This window comes from Heteronotia binoei, chromosome 5 (genome assembly GCF_032191835.1).
Source record: "Heteronotia binoei isolate CCM8104 ecotype False Entrance Well chromosome 5, APGP_CSIRO_Hbin_v1, whole genome shotgun sequence".
Taxonomy (NCBI): Eukaryota; Metazoa; Chordata; class Lepidosauria; order Squamata; family Gekkonidae; genus Heteronotia; species Heteronotia binoei.
In genome coordinates this window covers 1,487,764-1,498,651 of record NC_083227.1, presented here as the reverse complement: position 1 = coordinate 1,498,651, position 10,888 = coordinate 1,487,764, and the positions used below count along the sequence as shown (strand labels likewise).

The window sequence follows — 10,888 nt, the reverse complement described above, 5'->3', positions numbered from 1 at the left end:
GCGACTGAGCAACAACAACATGGCTAATGCTCCTTCCTCAGTCGAAACATTTTTAAACATTTCTTCCAGGTTAGGTTAAGATTTCTGTGTAGACTCAGGCTTTTCTTAAGAATTTATATAGTTTCGATGTTTTATATGGTCTGTGGCTGTTTTTAGGTGTGAAATAAGAGGAAGAAGTCTTTTCATGAGCTAAGCTCATGAGCTAAGGTTCTGTAACAACACTGAGGACTGCTAGTGTTCCTCAGTCTCTTTCCACACTCTGAGCACTCAAAATATTTCTTCTCCTGTGGAGAATGGCCGCTAAGTCAGAACCACTTTCTTACACCCTGTCAGATGCTGTTGAAGATTGCTACTCCTACTGAATCTCTTTCCGCACTCTGAGCATTCAAAAGGTTTCTCCCCTGTGTGGGTTCTTTGGTGATTCTGAAGACTGGAATTTATACTGAATCTCTTTCCACACTCTAAGCATTCAAAAGGTTTCTCCCCTGTGTGGGTTCTTTGATGATACTGAAGACCACCACGATGACTGAATTTCTTTCCACACTCTGAGCAATCAAAAGGTTTCTCCCCAGTGTGCATAATTTGATGCTGTTGAAGATTGCCATTCTGACTGAATCTCTTTCCACACTCAGAGCATTCAAAAGGTTTCTCTCCTGTGTGGGTTCTTTGGTGCTGCTTAAGACCGCATTTGTCACTGAATCGCTTTCCACACTCTGAGCATTCAAAAGGTTTCTCCCTGTGTGGGTTCCTTGGTGCCGTTGAAGATGGTCACTCGTATGGAATCTTTTCCCACACTCTGAGCATTCAAAAGGCTTCTCCCCCGTGTGGGTTTTTTGATGCCTTTTAAGATGGCCACTTCTATTGAATCTCTTTCCACACTCAGAACATTCAAAAGGTTGTTCCCCTGTGTGGGTTCTTTGATGTTTTTGAAAACTGCCACTCCAACTGAATCTCTTTCCGCACTCTGAGCATTCAAAAGGTTGTTCCCCTGTGTGGGTTCTCTGATGCTCTTTAAGTTGGCTACTCCAACGGAATTTCCTTCCACATTGTGAACATTCAAAAGGTTTCTCCCCTATGTGGGTTCTTTGGTGCCGTTGAAGATGTCTGCTCCTAATAAACTTCTTTCTACACACTGAGCATTCAAAAGGTTTCTCCTCTGTGTGACTTCTCTGATGATACTGAAGATTTCCACTGCGATTGAACTTTTTTCCACACTCTGAGCATTCAAAAGGTTTCTCCCCTGTGTGGATTCTTTGATGCTGCTGAAGATTCCAACTCCGACTGAATTTTTTGCTGCAATCTGAGCATTCAAACCGTTTTTTCCCTCTGTGTATTCTTTCATGCACAAGAAGCTGTGATTTATTTCTGAAGTGCTTTCCACGCTGCATGGATTCACTTGCCTTCAGTACCCAGCGCCTTGGAAAATGTACATTACACTTTTCCCCATCTTGCTTCTCAGCCACATGGCCCCCTTTCTTTCTCACAGGTCTTCCTCGATGCCTCATGTTTTCTATCAAGTCCTCACTTCTCACTCCATCTGGCATTTGCTGATGAAGTTCCTCACCCTCCTCATTCCTCTGAGCATCCTCTGCTAGAAGAAACAGAGAGATCCTGTTAGTACCGAGAAGGACCGGGAAGGTCCAAAGGCATCTGTGTGACCAAAGCAGGAAATGGACCTTTGGCCTCCTCCAGTTGGTCTGATCTTAACCACCCCTCTGCTCCCCCCCTCCCAGGATATCTGGTATTTAAGGACCCCTCATCCCCCTCAAATGTGTGAGCCGGAGGCTAAAAAACTGTGAGCTAGCTCACACTAACTCAGCTTAGAGGAAACACTGGTCCTGAGCCTCTCCCAAAGCCCCTCCCCAAAGCTCCGGGGGGTGCTGGGTCATAGCCCCCCCTCCAGCATCCTCTTTCCAACAGCAGCCAGCCAAATGCTCTGTTCAGGGTAGACACAGAAACCAAATTTCTGCATGATTCCTGGCCCCCTTTAACTGGTTTTCAGCTCTCTGCTGTCCCATAAGAGAGAGAGAGCCAGTTTGGTGTAGTGGTTAAGTGCATGGACTCTTATTTGGGAGAACTGGGTTTGATTCCCCACTCCTCCGCTTGCAGCTGCTGGAATGGCCTTGCTTGAGCCAGAGCTCTGGCAGAGGTTGTCCATGAAAGGGCAGCTGCTGTGAGAGCCCTCTCAGCCCCACCCACCTCACAGCGTGTCTCTTGTGGGGGGAGAAGATAAAGGAGATTGTGAGCCGCTCTAAGACTTTGTCCTTGAAAGGGCAGCTTCTGGGAGAGCTCTCTCAGCCCCACCCCACCCCCAAGAGCCATAGCTGAGCTCTTGCTTGGAAGGACTTTCTGAGTCTCCAGATTTCAGACCCCCGGAAGGCCTCGCTGCCTCCTTACCCAGCAGGTTATATGTTTGTAGCAAACCAAATGTTGCCCAGAAATGAATCAGAAATCCCCCACTGCTATTCCTTTCCTGTTCCCTTGACAGAAGCATGAAGGATACTCTCCGTCAGCTCATTTCGGAAGGGAATATGCTCTTGGGATCCACACCTCTCTAGCCTTTCTTCGGATGCAAGGCTGCTGTTTGCCTCTACCAAAGTCTCTCTTGCGCTCCCAGCCTCTTTCGCAGAAAGAGAGAAAAAGAGAGAGAGCAAGAAAGTGATGCAAACACCAGTTGTTTTCGACTCTGGGGTGACATTGCTTTCACAACGTTTTCACGGCAGACTTTTTACGGGGTGGTTTGCCATTGCCTCCCCCAGTCCTCTACCCTTTCCCCCCCCAGCAAGCTGGGTCCTCATTTGACTGACCTCGGAAAGATGGAAGGCGGAGTCAACCTGGAGCCGGCTACCTGAACCCAGCTTCCTCCGGGATCGAACTCAGGTCATGAGCAGAGCTTGGACTGCAGTACTGCAGCTTTACCACTCTGTGCTCTTGATACAAGTATAGGCCAGAGGAAAGCCATGTTAGCATGCTCCGTTCATGCTGGTGCGCCTTGATATTTATTTTCTTGCTTCATCACAATGAATAGCTTCCCATTTAATATCAACGACTTCATTTATTAGCTAGAACAGTTAGCTTTACTTGTTTTTTTCTGTTGCTGAGTTGCAGGAATGTGCTGTTTAGGTGCTGTTTTATTTTTAAATTCTTAATAAACCTTTTTATAGATATCTTAAGAGGCCTGCCATACTTCTGTGGACTCTCCTCATGAAACGAGAAATGAGGATGTGGCCCCTTCATCCCACCTTTGCCTCCGGCCAGGACACCTTCTCTGGCCTCAGCTGCCCCTGGGCAAGTACACACCCATGAACAACACAAGAAACTGCCTTCTATTGAATCACATCCTTGGTCTAAAGAAGTCAGTCTTGTCTACTCAGTCTGGCAGTGAATCTCCAGGGTCTCAGTGAGAGGTCTTTCCTATCCCCTCCTACCTGGTCAGTTTGGTGCAGTGGTTAAGTGTGCGGACTCTTACCTGGGAGAACAGGGTTTCATTCCCCACTCCTCCGCTTGCCTTGGGCCAGCCATAGCTCTCGCAGGAGTTGTCCTTGAAAGGGCAGCCGTTGTGAGAGCCATCTCAGCCCCACCCACCTCACAGGGTGTCTGTTGTGGGGGGAGAAGATATAGGAGATTGTGAGCCACTCTGAGACGCCGTCCTTGAAAGGGCAGCTGCTGTGAGAGCTCTCTCAGCCCCACTCACCTCACAGGGTGTCTGTTGTGGGGGAGGAAGGGAAAGGAGATTGTGAGCCGCTCTGAATCTCTGTCCTTGAAAGGGCAGCTGCTGTGAGAGCCCTCTCCAGCCCCACTCACCTCACAGGGTGTCTGTTGTAGGAAAGGAAGGGAAAGGAGATTGTAAACCGCTCTGTGTCTCTGATTCAGAAAGAAGGGCGGGGTATAAATCTGCAGTCGTCTTCTTCTCTCTCAGCCCCACCCACCTCACAGGGTGTCTGTTGTGGAGGAGGAGGGGAAAGGAGATTGTAGGCCACTCTGAGACTCTGTTCTTGAAAGGGCAGCTGCTGTGAGAGCCCTCTCAGCCTCACTCACCTCACAGGGTGTCTGTTGTGGGGGAAGAAGGGAAAGGAGATTGTAGGCTGCTCTGAGACTCTGTCCTTGAAAGGGCAGTTGCTGAGAGCTCTCTCAGCCCCACCCACCTCACAGGGTGACTGTTGTGGGGGAGGAAGGGAAAGGAGATTGTAGGCTGCTCTGAGACTCTGTCCTTGAAAGGGCAGCTGCTGTGAGAGCCCTCTCAGCCCCACCCACCTCACAGAGTGTCTGTTGTGGGGGAGGAAGGGAAAGGAGATTGTAAGCCGCTCTGAGTCTCTGACTGAGAGAGAAGGATGGGGTATAAATTTGCCATCTTCTTCTTCTTCTGGTCCTTTTCACTGGACATGCTGGGGATTGAACCTGGGACCTTCTGTACGCCAAGCAGATGCTCTGCCACTGAGCCACGGCCCCTCCACAAGTAGCAGGGAAGGCTGCAAAACGATGCTAAGCTTTTCAATATTTCAATTCAGGCTTCATCCCAATGGCAGGAATTTTGGCACCTTTGTCACCTAGGAAAGATCCTTACCCAGAGAGGCCACATTCCTATAGTTCTCCAGCATGACTTCCCGGTAGAGAGCTCTTTGTCCCGGATCCAGCAGGGCCCACTCTGCCTCAGAGAAAGAGACGGACACCTCCTCCAAGGAAAAGGGACCCTGGAAGAAAAAGAAGATTCCCTTGTCAGAAATCACACAAGGCAGAAGAAGAGTAGTCTGGGAAGGTACGGGATGCAAGGCTCAGTATGGGTAAAGCAAACAGCATTTAGAGATCTCTTGCCCGGTCACCCTGTAGAGCCCCCATGAGCAAAAGCCTCCCTCCCCACCCGTAAAGGGGGTCCCAGGCTGTGCCCTGCTCAGATCTCCTACCTGGGCTGGAGGCACAGCAGCCGTTTCCACACCTCTGAAAAGACGACGGCTCAACAGCATCTCTCCACTGCCTGTTCCTGAGACAAAGGAGGAAGGGAGAGTGTTTTGCTTGCTTCTTTCCCGCCTCACAAACCCCTCCCCTCCCTGTGTAGAGGCAACAACTTTAAAAACACTTTTTACTAAATTCTAGGAGAAGCCGAAGAGAAGCAGCAGCGTTATAAATGGTGCCGAGCATTTCAGACTTCTGGGAGGCCTGCATCTGGCACGGGCAGTGGCCGTCTTGTAGAAGAAGAAGCGATGGAGCTCACCCAGGGATTGTGATGCAGCTGCGCCTACAGTTCAATGGGCAAGGAGGTGGAACTCCCAAGAGGAGCAGGTGGAACCCTCAGAAAGGTTCAGGAGCTGCACTCCTGTGAGCTCCTGCATGAACCCGAGGTCTGGGTTTGGGGCGAGGGAAAGAGAAAGGTGGAGATGAGGTTTCACGGAACGTCAACATCACCTTCAGCCCAGACATAACCTGAGCACATCTCGCGACTCAAGGAAAATATGGATGAGTCTTCAGAGAGCCTCTTGACATGCTAACTTCGCAGGCACGTGAATTTGCTACCACCTCTGTCCTGATGTTCCCCCTAAGCTGTGGAGTCTCGGGAGCAAAAATTCTACCCCAGGAGCTCCTGGCGTTAAAGATGTGAGCTATGGCATCAATTAGCTTGCTCTGGGGCCAGCCTTCCTGAGCTAAGGGGGATATGTGTGAGCCGGAGGCTAAGAAACTGTGAGCTAGCTCACACTAACTCAGCTTAGAGGAAACACTGGTCTTGAGCCCCTCCCCAAAGCTCTGGGGGGTGCTGGGTCATAGCCCCCATCCCTGCTCCAGCATCCTCTTTCCAACAACAGCCAGCCAGATGCCCTGTTCATGGCATGCACAGAAACCAAATTTCTGCATGATTCCTGGCACTCTTGAACTGGTTTCCAGCGCTCTGCTGCCCCATAAGAGAGAGAGAGACAGTTTGGTGTAGTGGTTAAGTACGTGGACTCTTATCTGGGAGAACTGGGTTTGATTCCCCACTCCTCAATTTGCAGCTGCTGGAATGGCCTTAGGTCAGCCATAGCTCTTGGAGTTGTCCTTGTGAGCCAGTTTGGTGAAAAGGTTAAGGGTGAGGACTCTTATCTGGGAGAACCGGGTTTGATTCCCCACTCCTCCCCTTGCACCTGCTGGAAGGGCCTTCGGTCAGCCAGAGCTCTCTTATCTGGGAGAACCGGGTTGGATTCCCCACTCCTCCACTTGCACCTGCTGGAAGGGCCTTGGGTCAGCCAGAGCTCTCTTATCTGGGAGAACCGGGTTTGATTCCCCCCTCCTCCACTTGCAGCTGCTGGAATGGCCTTGGGTCAGCCAGAGCTCTCTTATCTGGGAGAACTGGGTTTGATTCCCCACTCCTCCCCTTGCACCTGCTGGAATGGCCTTGGGTCAGCCAGAGCTCTCTTATCTGGGAGAACTGGGTTTGATTCCCCACTCCTCCCCTTGCACCTGCTGGAATGGCCTTGGGTCAGCCAGAGCTCTCTTATCTGGGAGAACTGGGTTTGATTCCCCACTCCTCCCCTTCCACCTGCTGGAATGGCCTTGGGTCAGCCAGAGCTCTCTTATCTGGGAGAACCGGGTTTGATTCCCCACTCCTCCACTTGCACCTGCTGGAATGGCCTTGGGTCAGCCAGAGCTCTCTTATCTGGGAGAACCGGGTTTGATTCCCCACTCCTCCCCTTGCACCTGCTGGAATGGCCTTGGGTCAGCCAGAGCTCTCTTATCTGGGAGAACCGGGTTTGATTCCCCACTCCTCCCCTTGCACCTGCTGGAATGGCCTTGGGTCAGCCAGAGCTCTCTTATCTGGGAGAACCGGGTTTGATTCCCCAGTCCTCCACTTGCACCTGCTGGAATGGCCTTGGGTCAGCCAGAGCTCTCTTATCTGGGAGAACTGGGTTTGATTCCCCACTCCTCCCCTTGCACCTGCTGGAATGGCCTTGGGTCAGCCATAGCTCTTGGAGTTGTCCTTGTGAGCCAGTTTGGTGAAAAGGTTAAGGGTGCGGACTCTTATCTGGGAGAACCGGGTTTGATTCCCCACTCCTCCCCTTGCACCTGCTGGAATGGCCTTGGGTCAGCCAGAGCTCTATCTGGGAGAACTGGGTTTGATTCCCCACTCCTCCCCTTGCAACTGTTGGAATGGCCTTGGGTCAGCCAGAGCTCTCTTATCTGGGAGAACCGGGTTTGATTCCCCACTCCTCCACTTGCAACTGTTGGAATGGCCTTGGGTCAGCCAGAGCTCTCTTATCTGGGAGAACCGGGTTTGAATCCCCCCTCCTCCCTTTGCAACTGTTGGAATGGCCTTGGGTCAGCCATAGCTGTCTTATCTTGGAGAACTGGGTTTGATTCCCCACTCCTCCACTTGCAGCTGCTGGAATGGCCTTGGGTCAGCCATAACTCTCTTATCTTGGAGAACTGGGTTTGATTCCCCACTCCTCCACTTGCAGCTGCTGGAATGGCCTTGGGTCAGCCATAGCTCTCTTATCTGGGAGAACCAGGTTAGATTCCCCACTCCTTCACATGCAGCTGCTGGAATGGCCTTGGGTCAGCCATAGCTCTCTTATCTGGAAGAACCGGGTTGGATTCCCCACTCCTTCACATGCAGCTGCTGGAATGGCTTGGGTCAGCCAGAGCTCTTTTATCTGGGAGAACTGGGTTTGATTCCCCACTCCTCCCCTTGCAGCTGCTGGAATAGCCTTGGGTCAGCCAGAGGTCTCTTATCTGGGAGAACCGGGTTTGATTCCCCACTCCTCCACTTTCACCTGCTAGAATGGCCTTGGGTCAGCCATAGCTCTCTTATCTGGAAGAACCGGGTTAGATTCCCCACTCCTTCACATGCAGCTGCTGGAATGGCCTTGGGTCAGCCAGAGGTCTTTTATCTGGGAGAACCGGGTTTGATTCCCCACTCCTCCCCTTGCAGCTGCTGGAATGGCCTTGGGTCAGCCATAGCTCTTTTATCTGGAGAACCGGGTTGGATTCCCCACTCCTCCACTTGCACCTGCTGGAATGGCCTTGGGTCAGCCATAGCTCTCTTATCCGGAAGAACCGGGTTTGATTCCCCACTCCTTCACATGCAGCTGCTGGAATGGCCTTGGGTCAGCCAGAGCTCTCTTATCTGGTAGAACCGGGTTGGATTCCCCACTCCTCCCCTTGCAGCTGCTGGAATGGCCTTGGGTCAGCCAGAGCTCTCTTATCTGGGAGAACCGGGTTTGATTCTCCACTCCTCCACTTGCAGCTGCTGGAATGGCCTTGGGTCAGCCATAGCTCTTGTAGGAGATGTCCTTGAAAGGGCAGCTGCTGTGAGAGCCCTCTCAGCCCCACCCACCTCACAGGGTGTCTGCTGTGGGGGGAAGAAGATGTAGGAGATTGTAAGCCACTCTGAGTCTCTATCCTTGAAAGGACAGCTTCTGGGAGAGCTCTCAGCCCTACCCATCTCACAGGATGTCTGTTTTGGGGGGAGAAGATGTAGGAGGGTGTAAGCCCCTCTGAGACTCTGTCCTTTTAAGGGCAGCTTCTGGAAGAGCTCTCTCAGCCCTACCCACCTCACAGGATTTCTGTTGTGGGGGGAGAAGATGTAGGAGAGCGTAAGCCCCTCTGAGACTCTGTCCTTGAAAGGGCAGCTTCTGGGAGAGCTTTCTCAGCCCCACCCACCTAACAGGGTGTCTGTTGTGGGAGGAGAAGGTAGAGAAGATTGTGAGCCGCTCTGAGTCTCTGATTCAGAGAGAAGGGCGTGGTATAAATCTGCAGTTTTCCACTTGCAGCTGCTGGAATGGCCTTGAAAGGAGTGGTCCTTGAAAGGGCAGGAGTCGTCCTTGAAAGGGCAGCTTTTGTCAGGGCTCTCTCAGCCCCACCCACCTCACAGGGTGTCTGCTGTGGGGGGAGATATAGGAGATTGTAAGCCGCTCTGAGTCTCTGATTCAGAGAGAAGGGCGGGGTATAAATCTGCAATTCTTCTTCTTCATAAGGTGGAGGTTCCCTTGATCCACCAGCTGGTATAGCTCTGCCAAGGGTGGTTCCCCTTTTCTTCCACCAGGCACCCTGAGTTCCTTTTACGGAAGGGAGGTGAGATATGAATATTCAAATTAATGGGAGGAGCTGCCCTCCAGGAATTTGTCCAGTCTCGTTCAAGAAGCATTGCCGTTTGTGAGCACCGAGTGTCGCGAGTTCACTCTGTGTTTTTCATGCAGAAATATTTAATTTTTTTCCTGACTGAGCCGTCTTCTGGGCTCAGTCAGGAAAAAATTTCCTCCGGGCTTGTTCGGGCAGGAATCCTGGGGGGGTTTCTTTGTTTTGCCATCTTCTGAGTGTGGAGCAGGAGTGTGTGTGGAGGGGAGGTGTTTGTGAGTTTCCTGCATTGTGCAGAGGGTTGGACTAGATGATCCGGGAGGTCCCTTCCAAAACTGTGATTCTCTACCCATCGCAATCACGGCGTGCCCAAATTGCATCCAGGCACAATGAGTTCTTACCACAGGAGAGGGCATCTTGGGCACGCTCCACGGCCTGTGCCCTCTGCGCTTGCTCCCAGGAAGCTCCATCCACCTCAAGAAACATAGCTCCTCTCTTCCGGGATGGTTCCCACATCTGTAACAGCAGCGAGGGAGAGGGGTAAGAGATAGAATAGATCAGATGAAGGAATAGATCCTGCCCCACTCACAGACTAGACCTGGTGAGTTATCTGGAGGGAGAAGAAATTCTCCAGTAGAAGAGGCTGCTGAAGGAGGCTGTGAGATCTCCCACTTGGATGATTAACGCTTGGACAGGTATCTGGCAGGGAACTTTTAGGATAAGGCCTGACACTGTTGCCTGAATTGGACACACCTGGAGGGAATCCCCTCACCTGTTCTGCCTGCCTCTTCTCCTCTGCCTGGCTCAGGAGGAAACCTTCGGCCAGGGCCACCGCCTGGGAACTGGTCTCCGGCCCACATCCTCTGACCCAGCCCTGCATTTCCTGGGGCAGGAGAGTCAGGAACTGCTCCAGGATCACCAGGTCCACGATCTGCTTCTTGGTGTGCCTCTCCGGCTCCAGCCACTGCCTGCAAAGTCCATGGAGCTGGCTGCAAACCTCTCGGGGCCCTTCGGCCTCATCGTAGCGGAACTGCTGGAAGTGTCGGCAATGTACATCTGAGGTCACGGTGTCCTTAGGTGGGATTTCTGGCTCAGCCCTTTCCCAGAATTCAACCGCACTCCCAAGCCTTTTGCTTGCTCTCTTGCCAGTCCCAGGTCCTTCTTGGTCCTGCTTTTCCATCTCCTGCCTCTTCTATTGTGTCACCTCCATCGGTGGAAAGATGCCTTTGTTCACTTGGTTATGATCTGACACTTCTCCCTGAGTGCACAGAGAGGAGACAAACATAATGTCAGCAGTAGCAATGTTCCAGCTCAACATGAGGAAGAACTTCCTGACCGTTAGAGCGGTTCCTCAGTGGAACAGGCTTCCTTGGGAAGTGGTGGGTTCTCCTTCCTTGGAGGTTTTTCAACAGAGTCTAGATGGCCATCTGACAGCAATGAAGATCCTGTGAATTTAGGGGGAGGTGTTTCTGAGTTTCCTGCATTGTGCAGGAGGTTGGACTAGATGACCCTGGAGGTCCCTTCCAACTCTAGGATTCTATGATTCTAAGTCCTTGAAGGGCTGTCCTATAGAGGATGGTGTGGAATTGTTTTGTGTGGTCCCAGAAGGTAGGACCAGAACCAATGGGTTGAAATTAAATCAAAAGAGTTTCCGGCTCAAGATTAGGAAGAACTTCCTGACCGTTAGAGCGATTCCTCAGTGGAACAGGCTTCCTCCTCGGGAGGTGGTGGGCTCTCCTTCCTTGGAGGTTTTTAAACAGAGGCTAGATGGCCACCTGACAGCAATGAAGATCCTGTGAATTTAGGGGGAGGTGTTTGTGAGTTTCCTGCATTGTGCAAGGGGTTGGAC

General features: G+C 51.7%; 1 protein-coding gene across 1 annotated transcript; it reads right to left on the bottom strand.

Moving 5' to 3' along the window:
• Positions 1-300: 300 nt before the first annotated feature.
• Positions 301-10,219, bottom strand: LOC132571362 (zinc finger protein 436-like). The gene is made up of 5 exons (XM_060238163.1): positions 10,037-10,219; positions 9,441-9,555; positions 2,504-2,620; positions 1,438-1,591; positions 301-748 (listed from the first exon to the last, which is right to left on the bottom strand). The coding sequence occupies exons 1-5, from the start codon at positions 10,217-10,219 to the stop codon at positions 301-303; spliced, it is 1,017 nt and encodes a 338-aa protein (XP_060094146.1).
• Positions 10,220-10,888: the final 669 nt, after the last annotated feature.